The sequence below is a fragment of the Scyliorhinus canicula genome, chromosome 6 (genome assembly GCF_902713615.1).
Source record: "Scyliorhinus canicula chromosome 6, sScyCan1.1, whole genome shotgun sequence".
NCBI classification, from domain to species: domain Eukaryota; kingdom Metazoa; phylum Chordata; class Chondrichthyes; order Carcharhiniformes; family Scyliorhinidae; genus Scyliorhinus; species Scyliorhinus canicula.
The window spans coordinates 126973723-126990653 of NC_052151.1; the positions used below are offsets into that span (position 1 = coordinate 126973723).

Below are 16931 nucleotides of genomic sequence, written 5' to 3' on the forward strand. Positions count from 1 at the left end.
TGGGCAGAATTAGATATTGGGTAGTAATACAGGGGAAGATCAAACAGAAAAATAACGCATACAGTAGCTAAAACAAACTAAGCACTGCAGATAGTCTAGACTGGTATAGAAAGTGCAGGGATGAATTCCAAAGGTAATCAAAGAGAGGGCATGAAAAAAGATGAACAAATAAAGTTAAAGAAAACCCAGAGATGTTTTACCAATATATTAATGATAAAAGGTTAGTTCAGGAAAAGCCTGTCAGAGATGAAGAGGGGAACTTGTGTGTAGATGCAGATGCTATGGGAAGAGTTTTAAATGAATATTTTGTCTCCTTGTTTACAAAGGAAATGGATGATGCAGATGCAGGTGTCCAGGAGGAACACTGTGAGATACTGGATGGAATAATTATATAGCGAGAGGAAGTATTCAAAGGATTGAAAGCCTTGAAAGTTGATAAGTCACCAGGGCCAGATGGAGGAGACTACTGAAGGAGGCCAAGGAGGAGAAAGCCGATGCTCTGAGGATAATTTTCCAATCCTCACTAGACACGGGGGAGGGACCGGAGGACTGGAGAAATGCAAACGCGGTACCATTGTTTAAAATGGGATTGAAGGAAATGCCAAATAATTATAGGCCAGTTAGTCTTACGTCTGTCATGGGCAAAATTAGTAGAATCAATCCTGAGAGACACATAGAAAGGCTAGGATTAGTCAGGGATAGTCCGCATCAATTTGTTAAAGGACGGTATTGTCTCACAAATTTGATCGAATTATTTGAAGAAGTGACAAGAAGGGTTGATGAAGGTAGTGCAGTAGATGTTGTGTACATTGATTTTAGCAAAGCATTTGACAAAAGTCCCACATGGCAGATTGGAAAAGAAAGGGCAATGTGGCAAACTGGATAAAAAGTTGGCTTAGTAACAGGAAACAAAGGGTAATGGTCGATGGCTGCCCTTGCAATTGGAAAGTTGTTTCAAGTGGTGTTCCACAGGGATTGGTGTTGGGTCCCTTACTGTTTCTGTTATATATCAACGATTTGGACATGAACGTGAGGAGAATGAGTGGGAAATTTGCAGATGACACAAAGATTGGCCGAGTGGTGGACTGTGTAGAGGATAGCTGTAATCTTCAAAACAATATAGATGGATTGGTGGAGTGGGCGATAAAGTGGCAGATGGAATTTGACACCGAGAAGTTTAAGGTCATGTATTTAGGGAAGTCAAACATTTGGAGGGAGTATACAATAAATGGAGTATAGTAAGAGGGGTAGATGAAGTGAGAGTTGGTGTACAGGTAGTCAGGTCCCTAAAGGCAGCAGTTCAAGTAGGCAAGGTTGGTAAGAAAGCATATGGAATGCTCTTCTTCATTGGCATAGCCATAGAATAATGTTAGAATACAATGTTATTGCTCTGGAGAGAGTTCAGAGAAGGTTTCCAAGAATGTTGCCAGAGCTAGAAACGTGTGGCTCCAAGGAGAGATTGGATAGGTTGGGGTTATTTTCCTTGGAACAAAGAAGGTAGAGGGATGACTTAATTGAGGTGTACAAAATTAGACGGGGAAGAGATAGGGTGGACAGGATAAAATTGTTTCCCTTGATGGCGGTTTCTAGAACCAGGGGACATAGATTCAAGATAAGTGGCAATGGCAGGTGTAGAGTGAACACAAGGGAAAACGCCGCCCAAGTTTGTAGTGGAGGCAGAGACCCGAAACTCTTTTTATAAAGTAACTGGATCTGCACCTTATTTGCTCTAAGGTATAGGGTTATGATCTAGGTGCAGGAAGATGGGATTAGAAAGGGCACCTGGATGTCCTCGAGCTGGCATGGACAAGATGGGCCAAATGGCCTCCTTCTGTGCTGTAACCATAAAATATTTCTATGATCTGCAGTGCTGTTTAGAACGGTGTTCCAGGATTTTGACCCAGCGACAATGAAGGAACAGTAATATGGGTCAAAGTCAGGATAGTGTGTGATTTCAAGGGGAACTTGCAAATAGCGGTGTTTCCATGCATCTGCTGCCTTTTCCCTTCTAGGTGGTAGAGATCATGTGCTTGGAAGGTGATGTTGGCGAGTTGCTGCATCTTGCAGATGGAAAAGAATGTTTAAGGTGGTGAGTGGAGTGCCAGTCACGCAGGCTGCTTTTTCCTGGATGATTTGAGCTGCTTTCGTGTTGTTGGAGGTCTATTCATGAGGAAAATTGAGAATATTCCATTAATGGCAGGTGTGCTTAAAGCGTCGATCAAAATTCCAGGAATTTCTTTTTAAAAAGCTATTCCTGGATAAATTATTTTTGTACATTTATACATTTCATTGATGGTAAAAGGGTTTAGGGGAGTCAGAAGTTGAATTATATTCCACAGAATATTCAGCCTCTAACCTGCTCCTGGCCATTGTATTTATGTGGCTGGTCCAGTTAAGTTTCTGGTCAGTGATGGGGTCCAGAATGTTGATTGTGGGATCCAGCAATGGTAATGCAATTGCTATCAAGGGAAAGTGGTTGGACTCTTATTGGAAATTGTCATTGCCTGGCACATATGTGATGTGAATGTTAGTTGAAAGATTAGAAGGCAGACAGCAATACTGCATAAAATGTCTTGTTAACTTTATGGAATGCTTACTCCTTCTTGTCAGTTCTTGGAAAAGGAATAGCCCAATTCCACCTCCCACCCCACACCCAATACAGAGAATAAATGATTAGACTCATCAGCAGGAAAATGTTTTACTTTTCAGGATATTTGTCAGGAATCAGTTCTAAAATACTTAAATTGTTCTGAAATTGTCTATTTTCAATTCTGGTTTAAGTGCCACAGAGAACATCTCCAACAGCGCCTAAGATCACAAGAACACCAAATGCACCATCCTCAATGGGTATAAGGAAAACCCAACACTTTTCCAGAAATGGAGCCAGTGATGCAGATGCCCAGATAATTGAACTGAATCAGCAGGTAAGCATAACAATTTTAGTGCTTCACGGGTAACCAACCAATTGCACATGAACCGCAGAATCAATAAAAATATGAATATTCAGCTTTTGCTATTAAGTGACTGCAAATAGGGAGAATTGAGTAATCGGACAAAAACTCCATATATAATATCCTCAAAAATAAAGGACATATTGAAAAAGTAAATAGGGGTAAAAATATTAGCGGAATAATGGACTGTTTATTCTGCTTCATGTTATAGTTTCCTCACTGTTCCTTATTTTGGTGAGATCTTCATACAATGTTCAGTTTAGGGAATAAAGGTCTAATTAGCTCTTTTATAAATACGTTGCGAATTATTGTTCTCTTCTCACAAAAGAAGTATTTCGATTTTTTGTGGGGGGGGGGGGAACTTCTAACAACAAGAAGCTGTAACAACATGTTTACAAGACATGAATGTGCTTGGAATGAAGAATTCCATTCGACCCATTCAGTCGAGTTCTTCCAATGGAAACTGCACAAATCCTAATCGCACGTCAGAGAATCCTGCTCGGCTGGCGATCGGCAGCACCACCCAAAGCTGCAGGCTGGCTCGCTGACCTCTCAGAATTTCTCCACCTGGAGAAGATTAAGTACGCCATCCGAGGGTGAGAGGAAGGCTTCCTGGATACTTGGGGGCAGTTCATCGGCCTGTTGCAAAACCTGTTCGAGGCCAGCAATGAGGAGTAAGCCAGGAAAAAAAACCAAAAAGATGAAGAACTGAAGGACTGCGCACCCTGGTTTGGGGAGGGGGGAGGGGGGAGAGAAGAAAAATGGGAAACCACAAGAGAAGAGGAAGGGTGCTGAAACCAATGGGGGGAGGAGAGGAGGAAGGGGGGATATCATAGACCGATCCAGAGGGCAGCAAAACGTACGTACAGTTAGTCACATGAAGGACAAAACAAACCTCTCTGTAAAATGAAGCAAATTAGCATGGGCAAGAAAAATGTAATGTGTATAAGTAACAACTGTTTATAAATATGAGAAAAGCCAATAAAAGATTTTCAAAAAAAAAGAAAATGTACAAATACTGACAGGAAATTTTGTTAATTTATTTAACTTTTAATATAGGACAAATGATTAAAAATTAAATTTCTGAGAAATCTGAATATTTCTCCTCAACATCCATTATGTTTAAAAAACACATTGAATACTTTTAACAAAGCCATGTCAAGGTAGATGCCGAAAGGATTATTTTCCCTCATCAGGGAATCCAGAACTAGAGGGCACATCTTCGAAATAAGGAGTCTCCACCCATTTAAGATAGAAATTAAGAATTTATTCTCTCAGTGGGCCTCTAATTGTTGGAATTCTTTACCCAGAGAGCAGTGGATTCTGGGTATTGAATGTATTCATTTTTTTTTCCAATAAATTTAGAGTACCCAATTCCTTTTGCCAATTAAGGGGCAATCAGCGTGGCCAATTCACCTACCCTGCTCATCTTTTTGGGTTCTGGGGGTGAGATCCACGCAGACACGGGGAGAAGGTGCAAACTCCACATGGACGGTGACCCGGGGTCAGGATTGAACCCGGCTCCACGGTGCGTGATGCATCAATGCTAACGACAGCCACCGTGCTGCGCGAATGTATTTAATACTGGGTAAGATGTTTGATCTACAAAGGAGTCGAAGGTTATAGACAAGAGGCAGGAAACTGGAGATAAGGCCTTGAGCAGATCAGCCGTAATCCCATCGAATGGTAGACGGCCCTTGAGGGACCAAAGGCCCTACTCCTTCAATTTCTTAAGTACTTATGATAGGTTTCTGAACTACTTGCATGAGGTATAAGTTATGAAAATACTTATTTCCAAATTTCCAAAATGCTGGGCAGAATCTAACCAAACTTTGGCAAAGTGTCAGATCTAGTGTGAAAACCGATGCAAATCCCGTCAGCGGCAAGAAATCACACAGAATATTGAGCCTCTTTGAAATTTTTTTTAACCACTTGTGGCGGCCTCCCGCTGATTCGCTCACCCTGGGACAACTTGTCTCTGTAATCAGTGGGGAGCTCCATATAAACATTTCCCTAGCACTTCTTCCAAATCCATTAGAGGGGATGGCTGCCAGCGAGTCAAAACCACGATTCAAAGTGGGAGCCCTGACCAAGCTCTTGGATGTTGTGCAGCAGAGGTGGAGTGTCCTCTATCCACAGTCACGAAGATATGCATCCAGCAAGGTCAGCATCCACGAATTAGAGGCAATGGCAGCCTTAGTCAGTGCCAACTTACTACAGAAAAGGACAGGACAACAGTGCTGCAGAAAGATGAATGAACTTCTTCACGGGGCCAGGATAAGACTGATTCCTACAGTTTCTCACTGCCTCCCGTCACACACCACTGGCACCTCCAAGGTGACCTCTTACCCAGCCACCTCGTGGGTTGCCAACACCTTTCAAGAGACCCCAACCCCAATCTCCATGATCTCCTCCATTCTGCTCCTCAGATGCTGCTCCCACTCAAGTCCCATGCCACACCTCATCACCATCTGAACTAATAGGACTCCCGCCTACATTCTTGCCATCTGTCTCATTGGAGGACAACCCCGAGCATAACAGGTGTAAGCAAGCGTAGCCACTCAGAGTTACGCGCAAGCTCAGAAGCCTCTCCCCCTTTGAGGACAGAGCCCTTGAGCTGGCTGGGGAGGAGCAAGACCACCCTTGTGCAGAGGGCAAAGTGAGGTCTGCAGACAAAAGTGAGAACCTGCAGAACACATAGTCATTCTTCAAGCCTCATGTGAATAAACATTGTCCCATCATTTATCCCCCGTGATGCACTAATGCCATCACCCTTCCCTTGCAGAGCAATCATTCGACCAGCCCGGATCATCCTCGTACCCTCTGGATACCAAGTACGCGAGCAGCTCCAAGGGAAACTTCCTGGACACACCATTGAAGAGGTATTACGTCTGTCACCCACATCCTCCACCAGCGCAGATACTTACACCTCGAGATTAAGTAATAGGCAGGCTGCTGGTTCACTCGCTGGTGAGCACCTCATAATTGAAGATCCACTGCAGGCAGAGGCTGGGATATCCCAGGGAACCAACTCTTGGAGGGATGCGGGAGCCCAGGACTCTGCTTGCCCCTGGCCGATGATGTGCCCCTGGGTCCAGTTGTCCCAGAGCTGCTGGAGCTATAAAGGCATCAGGAATGGATGACTGTATTTCTCCTTGGAGTGCAAGATCAATTGGAAGAGTCCCAGCACCTTCTGTCCGTGGTGATGGCGTCACTCCTACACAAGGAGGCCAACAGTGCAAGGGTGGGGTGCCCAGTGGAGACTTTAGTGCAGGCGATGTCTGCTCCATGGCTCAGCTCATGACCTCCATGACTGAGGACATGGTGCAGGCACGGTGGGAATCCAGAAGTGTCATTGCCAGTGAACAGTGGAGTTTCTGGATCTCACTACAGCTGCCCCTCTATCCCAAAGAGGTGCCCAGAGGCCCCCCTGGCACCCAGAGGGAAGAGGATCGACAGGAGCACAGCCCGGGGACCTCCACCCAGGTGACCAAGGGATGTCCAGCCCATCTGACACCCTGCTCCCTGTGAGCCACAGTCCTCCAGTCCAGGATACCGAGGAGGGTAAACCTGCAGCTCCTATGCTGTCTGAAAGTAGGTCCAGACCCTCAAGGTCTACACTCCCCAGGGGACACCTGCTAAGGTCATCTTCGGCAACAGGGCGTAGAAGCCAGCAAGTCACCTCAACCTCAACTGTGGATCCAGAGGATACAACTAGACATAGTGGGAGGGTGAGGAAAACGGGCACACATCTGCATTATGCGCATCGTGTGGTCACAAACGATCTGGATATTTTGAGGGAGTGGAATCCCTTGAAGTGCATGAATGAAGCTGCATGACACCATGGAAACCATGAGGCCACATGGGTTCAGTCCTATTGCGCTCTGCATCTGGGGCATGCCTGCCAAGTGGCCAAAGCCCATAGTACTGTTGTCCTGGCTCTCCTGATGCTGGTTCAAGTTTATACATATGTGGGCCTCGTAAAAAGGACACTTGTTACCACCTGTATACATTTGCGTGCGCCTGCCTGGGAAATGCCACACAGAGCACCGGTGCTGTCCTGAAATGAGCCGCTCACATAGACGTTCAGACTGTCGCTAACTTTAACGGGCATGGGCCATGGGTGTCCTCCCATTCCATGTAGTGCCAGCTCTTGCAGGACCTGGCAAAGATGGGCCACCATCCCCCAGGACAAACGCAGGTAAGATGTCCGAAGCCGGTAGACCCTATGCCAGTAGTGTCTCCTACAAGGCGATGGTGCTGCTCCCAGAGCAGCTAGGAGCCCAGCTTCCCCTTCCTCTGCAGAGCGCAGTTCCTGGTTATGTGCAGTGGCATGTCGCTGTCTCTGCTGCTGCTTGATCGCTGAGTAGAAAAAAACAACTCAACTGGCTCCATGATTCTCCAGAATCATGCGCTGAAATGGAGAGCACCAAAGTGAGGAATGAGAAATCCTGACAATGCCCTGACCCTCGGCCCTCTCAGGATCTGGGACTCCCACCCATGTGCATCACCCAATGTGAGTGCTTTTCCACTGAGTCTCTCCCCCCCCGTCACACAGTAGCCACTTCCCCAGTTGTCCTTCACAACTCTACCTGGATGAGGCACGTGAACTCTCGAGAGTCAGTGACATATGGCTCCAACCCTGGCGTTAGGTGAAAGGGCAGTTGAAGCATGGGACCAGCATGTGCATCCTCACAGAGGACTTCAAAGCTGCCCACCCCGTCATAACCTTGAACGGAGTGAGTGATCACCATCGCATCACAGCTTGCACAGTGTTATCTGTGTAATGTTAATGCTTGAAGATCCATGTTTGAGGCCAATGCTTCCAAAGGGTTAAGAACTTAGCTCCAATCAGTGGCACTGATGTTTAGCCCTGCAGATTGCATTGGCACAATTGACTAGTCAAGGAAGGGTGAGGTTACATTTCAGGAAAATGAGTGCCTCTTGTGGCAGACGAGGCACAGCTGATTTAAGTGAAGCCTGCAGTGACCATGACAAGTACATCATGAGAGGGCACCATCTTTCTCCGAGGTCACAAGAGCTGCAGACTTGACCAGCCTTCCATCAACCACAGCTATCGACCACAACACCAATGGCTGACAATCAAACTTCCCTGGCAAATAGATCATAGAATTTACAGTGCAGAAGGAGACCATTCGGCCCATCGAGTCTGCACCGGCTCTTGGAAAGAGCACCCTACCCAAGGTCAACACCTCCACCCTATCCCCATAACCCAGTAACCACACCCAACACTAAGGGCAATTTATCATGGCCAATCCACCTAACCTGCACATCTTTGGACTGTGGGAGGAAACCGGAGCACCCGGAGGAAACCCACGCACACACGGGGAGGATGTGCAGACTCCGCACAGACAGTGACCCAAGCCGGAATCGAACCTGGGACCCTGGAGCTGTGAAGCCATTGTGCTATCCACAATGCTACCGTGCTGGATTTGATCTTCCATGCAGCTTAATGCCTTTGTCCTCACAGTGCTGCCTGAATGTGGGGTTCAACTCACAATGCAGTCGACCTCCTTCCAGTAAGCCGGTCTTCATGTCACATGAGGAAGGGATACAACTCATTCTTGAGTCCCCAATTCTTCCCTTACAACCTGTCCTCAAATGGAACTCTACCCAGTTATCTCACAGTCACCCCCAGTGCTGACGCTCTGTATTCACCTCCTCCCACCCACTTTCCAGCTCCCACTATGGACTGGCACATGACCAGCAAGGTGGATAAGGGAAGCGATGCCTGCATGCTAGCCTTCAGACCTCCTTATAACAAGTGGCACCCCGACATGAAGAGAAGGTAATGTTTGCGAACGACCCCTCCCCTGAGATTTAGAGACTGAACCCCTTCCCTCACCCCGATTTCAACTTATCAGTGTTTCTCGTGTTCTCTTGAGTACATCCTGGCATTGAACACCCTGGAGGGTGATGGCTAACTGAGAGCTCAACTCCAAAATCTCCTTCGGCGGTGAGGTCGCCAGGTTCACGTTTATATAAACCTGTTGTAAATGTTGTCATGCTTGGACCCGTTGAATGTTCGATGAGGGGGGAAATTCCAGAATGAGTGCTCGCTAATGACATGCTAATGTGTTAAAATTAGGTTCCTGGGCTCCCACGACCTGTTGCGCATTACTCCACTGGCCAGGGGGTTGAAAATCGCGATCTCGCCGGAGAGAATCACGTTTTACGATTCCAGATTTTGCGCTTGCTCTTCTCACTGATGGCTAGCATGAGCTCAAAATTTATCCCACTGGGTTTATTACACCAAAATTATACAAAACCTACTGAAGCAACTTCGCCTTCTAAACATGGTCATGAGACACATCAACTCCATACTTCCAGAATGCCTTGATCCACTGCACTTCGCATACCAACACAACCGGTCCACAGCAGACTCTATCTCCCTGGCCCTACACTCATCCCGAGAGCATCTCGACAACAAGGACTCCCACGTCGGACTTTGACTATAGCTCCGCCTTCAACACCAAATCCCATAAACTCATATCAAATCTCCAAAACCTAGGACTTGGCTCCTCCCTCTGCAACTGGATCCTCGACTTCCTCACCCACAGACTGCAAGCAGTAATGATAAACAATGACACCTCCTCCACAATACTCCTCCATACTGGGGCCCTGCAAGGCTGCGTACGTAGCCCCCTACTATACTTCTCATTGTAAGAAGTCTTACAACACCAGGTTAAAGTCCAACAGGTTTGTTTCAAATCACTGGCTTTCGGAGCACTGCTCCTTCCTCAGGTGAAATCTGAACGCTAGTGATTTGAAACAAACCTGTTGGACTTTAACCTGGTGTTGTAAGATTTCTTACTGTGCTCACCCCAGTCCAACGGCGGCATCTCCGCATCATATTTCTTATACACACACGTCTGTGTGGCAAAATTCAGCTCCAACTCCATCTACAGGTTTACTGATGACCTGATTGTAGTGAGTCAGATCTCAAATAACGATGAGTCAGAGTACAATAGGGAGATAGAGAACATAGTGGCATGGTGTCACTACAACAATCTTTCCCTCAATGCCAGCAAAACTATTTCCTTTGGTATGTTTGGGTGTGCCCTTCTCTTCTATATATGTGTATATTATATATATATGTCTCTTATCCTGTGTACATAACGGTAAATATACTTTGTTCAAAAACCCAATAAAAAAACATTTATAAAAAAAAAGAAAGCACAATAGCACTGAGACTTCCTCAGGAAACTAAGGAAATTCGGTATGTCCGCGGTGACTCTTACCAATTTTTTAAAGATGCACCATAAAAAGCATTCTATCTGGCTGCAACGGAGCCTGGTATGGCAACTGCTCAGCCCTAGACCTTAAGAAGCTACAGAAAGTCGTGAATTCAGCCCAGCCCATCATGTGAACCCGCCTCTCATCCATTGACTCTGTCTACACTTTCCGCTGCCTTGGGAAAGTGGGCAGCATAATCAAAGACCCCCTCCCACCGGGTTATTCTCTCTTTCAACCTCTTTCGTCGGATACAAGATACAAGAGTCCTGTCCACAAAAAATTGGACAAGCTCAATCCGGCCAAATACTGCCACATCAGCCTACTCTTGATCATCATTAAATTTATGGAAGCGGTTATCAACAATGCAATCAAGATGACTGTGCAAGGGGTGGGTGGAGCAGGTCTTTCATTTGGATTTCGATGGTAGGGCCAGGGGTGCGGCGATTTAGGGTTCAGTTTTTGGTCTCATAACGTATACAGCGCAGAAGGAGGTCATTCGGTCCATTGAGTCTACACCAGCCCTTGGAAAGAGCATCCTACTTAAGCCCACATCTCCACCCTAACCCAGTAACCCCAACTAATCTTTTTGAGCACTAAGGACAATTTAGCATGAGCAATCCACCTAACCCACATATCTTTGGACTGTGGGAGGAAGCCGGAACAACCGGAGGAAACCCTACAGACACAGGGAGGACGTGTAGACTCCGCACAGACAGTGACCCAAGCCGGGAATCGAGCCTGGGACTCCGCTACTGTGAAACAACAGTGCTAACCACTGTGCTACCGTGCCACCCATTCAGATTATAGCTGATTCCAGTGGTCGATACCTTATTTGTCTGTGGCTCCCTGGTGAGCACCCCAGTGATTAGCATTTACACGCATCAGTTTATTTTTTGTGGGGACCTGAATCATGTCTTGGATCGTTCCAAGCCTAAATCTTTTGCTACACTGGGGGTGGCTAGGGCTTTGTCGTCTTTCATGATGCAGGTGGAGGGGATAGATCTTGCACCCAAGCAATAAAGATTTTTCATTTTTTTTACATTTTCATCAAGTATATTCGCAGATTGATTTTGTTGTTCTAGATAGGCCTCCCTGTCTCACCCTTCAGTGGCAGTGACTGGGTATTCAGGGATTGTTATTTCTGACCATGCCATACACTTCATTAAGTTGCGACTAGAGTTTGGCCCCACCCAACGTCCACTATGGAGGTTAGACGCAACACAGTTTTGTGAGCGTACATCCCATAGAGGACGATATGAAATGTAACAAAACCAAGTCAGTCTGACCTTCCATGCTGTGGGAAACCCTTAAAGTGGTCCTTAGGGGGAAGTTATCTCCATGAAGAGCGCATTTGGTGAGGACAGCGAAGGTGGAGCAGCAGAACTGTTAGATTGCATTCTTGAGGTGGACCACCAATACTCGCTTGATCCTACCCCAAAGTTGTTGGCGAGTAGAAAAATACGGCAAACACAGTTCAAACTATTTTCTACTAACAGGGCGTAAGCCAATTGCAACCTGAATTTGGGGAGAAGGCAGGTCATCATTTGGCTCACCAGCTGTAACGGCAGGCAGCCTCCCGGGAGATCTCACAGATATGCAATTCGAGTGGTAATCTCGTTTTGCCCCTCTTCAGATTAGTGCGGCTTTGGAGTCTTTTTACTGCGGTAAAAAGACTCCAAAGCCGCACTAATCTGAAGAGGGGCAAAATGAGATTACCACCTCCTGCGGATGGATCGGTTGTGTCTGACTTTATGGGCGGCCTACCCATTTCAACTGTTGAGGTGGAGAGAAGCAGTGAGTTGGAATCCCCGTTACACCCTGATGAAATTTTAAAATGTATTGGATTGATGCAATCTGTCAAAGTGTTAAGAAGTTCTCAGAGCTTGTGCCTCTAATTTTGGACATGTTCGATGATTCCCTATTCCAGGGATCACTGCCCTCTACCCTCAGGCCTCTATCTCTGCTTCTTAAGAGGGACCAAAACTTGACAGAATGTGGTTTGTATCGATGTATTTCACTTTTGAACGTTGACGTCAAGCTCCTTGCCAAGGTGCTGGCGCTTCGGCTGGAGCCTTGCCTCCCAAATATAATCTTGGAGGATCGGACGAGCTTCGTGAAGAGTCGACAATTGTCTGCCAAAATACGTCGCCTGTTAAATGTTATCTTTTCCCCTCCTCAGTGCCTGAGGTGATTGTATCACTGGGTGCTGAAAAGGCATTTGATAGAGTGGAGTGGGCGTATTTGAGATCTTTGGGAGGTATGGCTGCAAATTTATTTTTTGGATTTGTTTATTGTCAGTGTTCGTACGAATGGCCTGAACTCTGATTATTTCCCTTTGAACAGAGGCATGAGGCAGGGCTGTCCGCTGTCCCTATACGTGTTTGCTCTGGCAATAGAGCTGCTTGGTATAGCGTTGAGGTCCTTTGTTAAGTGGAGGAGGATGAATCAGGGAAGGCTGGAGTATGGGTGTCCCTTTGCGTGGACAACCTATTTCTGTACATTACGGACCCAGTACCATCCATGGATGACATACTGAAGTTACTTAGCACTTTTGGCCTCTTCTCTGGGTGCAAGTTGAACTTAGGGAAGAGTGAATGCTTCCTAATCAACCCCCCTGGGAGGTTAGCCCAACTGGGGATGTTACCTTTTAGCCTTGCCAAGACAAGTTATCTGGGGGTCCGGGTGGCCCACAGTTGGGCCTCACTTCATAAATTAAATTACTCTAGTCTGGTTAGTGGTATCGAGGTAGACTTGCAGAGGAGGAACCCTCCCTCTATCCTGGGCGGGGAGAATTCAGACTGTTAAAATGAACGTACTCCCGAGATTTTTATTTCTGTTTCAGTGCCTCCACATTTTCTCCCCAAATTCTTTTTTATTAAGGTCAACAAATTGATATCTTCTTACATTTGGGCAGGTAGCAGGACTCCCAGAATCCGTGGGGTTCAGCTCCAAAGGCACAGATATTCGGTGGGCCTGGCCCATCCCAATTTTTTTGTTTTATTATTGGACAGCCAATATTCAGGAAATATTGTGTGGTTTAGCGATCCCAGTTCCATATGGGGACAAATGGAATTGCGCTACCTTGAGTCTTCATGCAATAGTTACTGCACCGTTGCTTTTCCCTTGTTGGATTTTCATTGAATCCAGTGGTAGCCTCCTCCCTCTGAATTTGGAAGCAGTTTATGCAGCATTTCGAGCTCCTTTTCTTGTCTTCGCTAGCCCCCATATGTAGTCATCACCATTTCTTACCAGCAGGTTTAACTCAACGTTTAAATTTTGGGAATGGAAGGGTTTGGTGACCTGTTCATAGAGGGGTTTTGCTAGTTATTTTTTTATAAATTTAAGAGTACCAATTAATGGCCAATTTAGCGTGGCCAATCCACCTAACCTGCACATCTTTGGGTGTGGGGGTGAAACCGTGGTCTGCTAGATTTAAGGAGTTCACTAAGAAATTCCAGCTGGAACTTTTAGGTATTTCCAAATTCACGATTTTTCTTGTAAATCTTTTCCCTCCTTTCCTCTGGAGCCACCCTCTTCCCTGATGAAGAAGATTCTATCTCTGGCCAGCCTTGATGGGTGGTCTATATTGTCACATCCTTTCAACGGATTCTGCTCTGTTGAATGGTGTGAGGGCAAAATCGGAGGGTGAGTACTATGAAATGAAATGAAATGAAAATCGCTTATTATCACGAGTAGGCTTCAATGAAGTTACTGTGAAAAGCCGCTAGTCGCCACATTCCGGCGCCTGTTCGGGGAGGCTGTTACGGGAATCGAACCGTGCTGCTGGCCTGCCTTGGTCTGCTTTCAAAGCCGTAAGGTGTGAAGTGAGGCCCTTCACAGGGTCAACTAATAATAATCTTTATTATTGTCACAAGTAGGCTTACATTAACATTGCAATGAAGTTACTGTGAAAAGCCCCTAATTGCCACACGCTGGCGCATGTTCGGGTACACAGAGGGAAAATTCAGAATGTCCAATTCACCTATTAAGCACATCTTTTGGGACTTGAGGGAGGAAACCAGAGCACCCGAAGGAAACCCAAACAGACACGGGGAGAACGTGCAGACTTCGCACAGGCAGTGGCCCAAGCGGGAATCGAACACGGGGCCCCTGGCACTGTGAAGCAACAGTGTTGGCCACTGTGCTACCATGCCACCCTCTAAGTCTTCATGATTCAGTTTAAGGTTTTGCATTGGACACACTTGACCAGGACTAGGATGAGCAGGTTGTTCAATGGGGTCTGTCTAACCATACGCATATGTTCTGGTCCTTTCCCAAATTGATGGGCTTCTTTGTTTAACACCATGGCGGAGAGACTCCGTGTAGATTTGGATCCGTGTACTGGTGGCCTTATTTAGGGTGTCAGATTTGCCAGTGATACAGTCTGGGATGAAGGCAGATGTCCTCACCGTTGCTTCATTGATAGCCCAGAGGCAAATTTTGCTTGGGTGGAGGTGTCCCACTCCGCCTGGTGCCTCTGCTTGGCTGGGTGCCCTACTGTCATTTCTGTATTTGGAGAAGGTCAAGTTCACCACTCGGGGGTCGGTGGAGAGGTACTACCTAAGATGACAACCATTCAACCATTTATTTCTTTTTTAAGGAGGTAGTTGCCACACTCTGGCGCCTGTTGGGGGATCAGGGGTTATGGGGAGAAGGCAGGAGAATGGGGATGAGAAAATATCAGCCGTGAATGGCGGAGCAGACTCGATGGGCCGAATGGCCTAATTCTGCTCCTATGTCTTATGGTAGTCACCATTAGCTGTTGGGAGGAGTTTAGGTTCGTTTTTGTATTTAAGTTGTTTGTGTGTTGTGGATGTTTTTGCTTTTAAAAAAATATTATTTCTTCTATTGTATTTTTCTGTTTGATTGTTTCAGGTTGTTCTGATTATTATGAAAACATTCTTAAATAAACAATGCAATCGAGTGGCACTTGCTTAGCATAACCTGCTCACTGATGCCTAGATTGAGTTCCACCAAGCTCCTGACCTCATTACAGCCTTGGTTCAAACATGGACAAAAGAGCTGAGCTCCAGAGGTGAGATGAGAATGACAGCCCTTGATATCAAGGCCATATTTGATTGAATGTGGCATCAAGGAGCCCTAGTAAAATTGGAGTCGGGGGGGGGGGGGGGAAGACGACGACTTTCCGCTGTTTGGTGTCATACCTAGCACAAAGGAAGATGAGTGTGGTTGTTGGAGATCAGGCAACTCAGCCCCAGGGCATCACTGCAGGAGTTCCTCACTGGGGTGTCCTAGGCCCAACCATTTTCAACTGCTTCATCCAATACCATCCTTCCATCATAACGTCAGAAGTGGAGCTGATGATTGCACAGTGTTCACGATTCCTCATATACTGAAGCAGTCCATGTCCAAATACAACAAGACCAGGACAATATCCAAGCTTGGATTGAAAGGTAGCAAGTAACATTTGTGCCATTTAAGTGCCAGGCAATGACCACCTCTATAAGGGAGAGTCTAACCATCGCTCATTGACATCACTGAATTTCCACTATCAACATCGTGGGGGATTACCATTGATCGGAAATTGAACTGAACAAGTCATATAAAGTCTATGGCTACAAGGACTGGTCATTCACCTCCTAACTCCCCAAAGTAGCCCATCATCTACAAGGTGCAAGTCAGGAGTGTAATGTAATGAGTGCAGCTCCAACAACACTCGAGAAGGTTGACACCATCCAGGACAAAGCAGCCCTCTTGATTGGCATCTGCGGTAGTGTGTATAATTCTACACGATGCACTGCAGGAACTCACCAAGGCTCCATGGATAGAGTCTTCCAAACCCAGGGCTGCCAACATCTTGAAGGAAAAGAGCAGCTGACACATGGGAATACCACCACCTGGAACTTGCCATCCAAGCCACTCACCATACTGGCTTGGAAATATCTCGCCGTTCCTTCACCATCATTGGGCCAAAATCCTGTAACTCTCTCCCTCACAGCACTGTGGGTGTATCTACACCACATGGACTACAGCACTTCTCGAAGGAAGCTTCATCCTCTCAATGGAAATTAGGAATGAGCAATGAATGCTGGCCTAGCTAGTGAAGCCCATATCCCATGCATGAATTTTTGAAAAATGATTGATCTTAAAACCATGTACCACTAATTCCAATGTCTTACAGAAAGCTCTTTCTCACTAACAAGAAATCAACAATGTCAGCATGTTTCTAACATTGCATGTTTTTTGAGTAAACAGATGAAATTCTTTCACAGAATTTTTATTAGCCTGGATTTTGGACGCTGCAGTGAATCATTATACTTACTGTGGGCTCTTAGGCTGGAAATTACAATGATTGTCCTCCTCCTGCACTTTAAATTCTATGATTAGACACTCATTCTCAATTGACACATCTCCAGGCTTGTGTGAGCAGGCTATGCAGTAATACCGTACCTCATCAGACTGAAGAATCTTTACTGAGCAACATGGAGTCTAACCAGAAATGTAGATAATAAGAAGCTTTTCCCAGGGTGGAAAAGTCAATTACTAGGGGTAATTAATAGGTTTAAGTTGCAAGTGCCAACGTTTCGAGGAGATGTGCAAGGCAAGTTTTTTTTACACAGAGGCTGCTGGGTGCCTGGAATTCGCTAAACGGTAGGTGATGGAAGCAGGTGTGATGGTGACGTTTAAGAGGCATCTTGACAAATACTTGTATAGGATGGCAATAGAGGGATACGGACCCCGGAAGTGCAGAAGGTTTTAGTT

At 46.1% G+C, this 16931-nt stretch overlaps 1 protein-coding gene across 2 annotated transcripts in view; it reads left to right on the top strand.

Moving 5' to 3' along the window:
- The window catches only part of LOC119967486 (microtubule-associated protein RP/EB family member 3-like), a 124457-nt gene that overhangs the window by 64983 nt on the left and 42543 nt on the right, over positions 1 to 16931 (top strand). The window contains exons 5-6 of one of the 2 annotated variants that reach the window (XM_038800108.1): positions 2782 to 2924; positions 5737 to 5833. In XM_038800108.1, coding sequence (XP_038656036.1) covers positions 2782 to 2924; positions 5737 to 5829 — 236 coding nt within the window. In that variant the 3' untranslated portion in view covers positions 5830 to 5833. The remainder of the gene's footprint in view (positions 1 to 2781; positions 2925 to 5736; positions 5834 to 16931) is intronic. The other variant, XM_038800107.1, reaches the window with a different exon arrangement.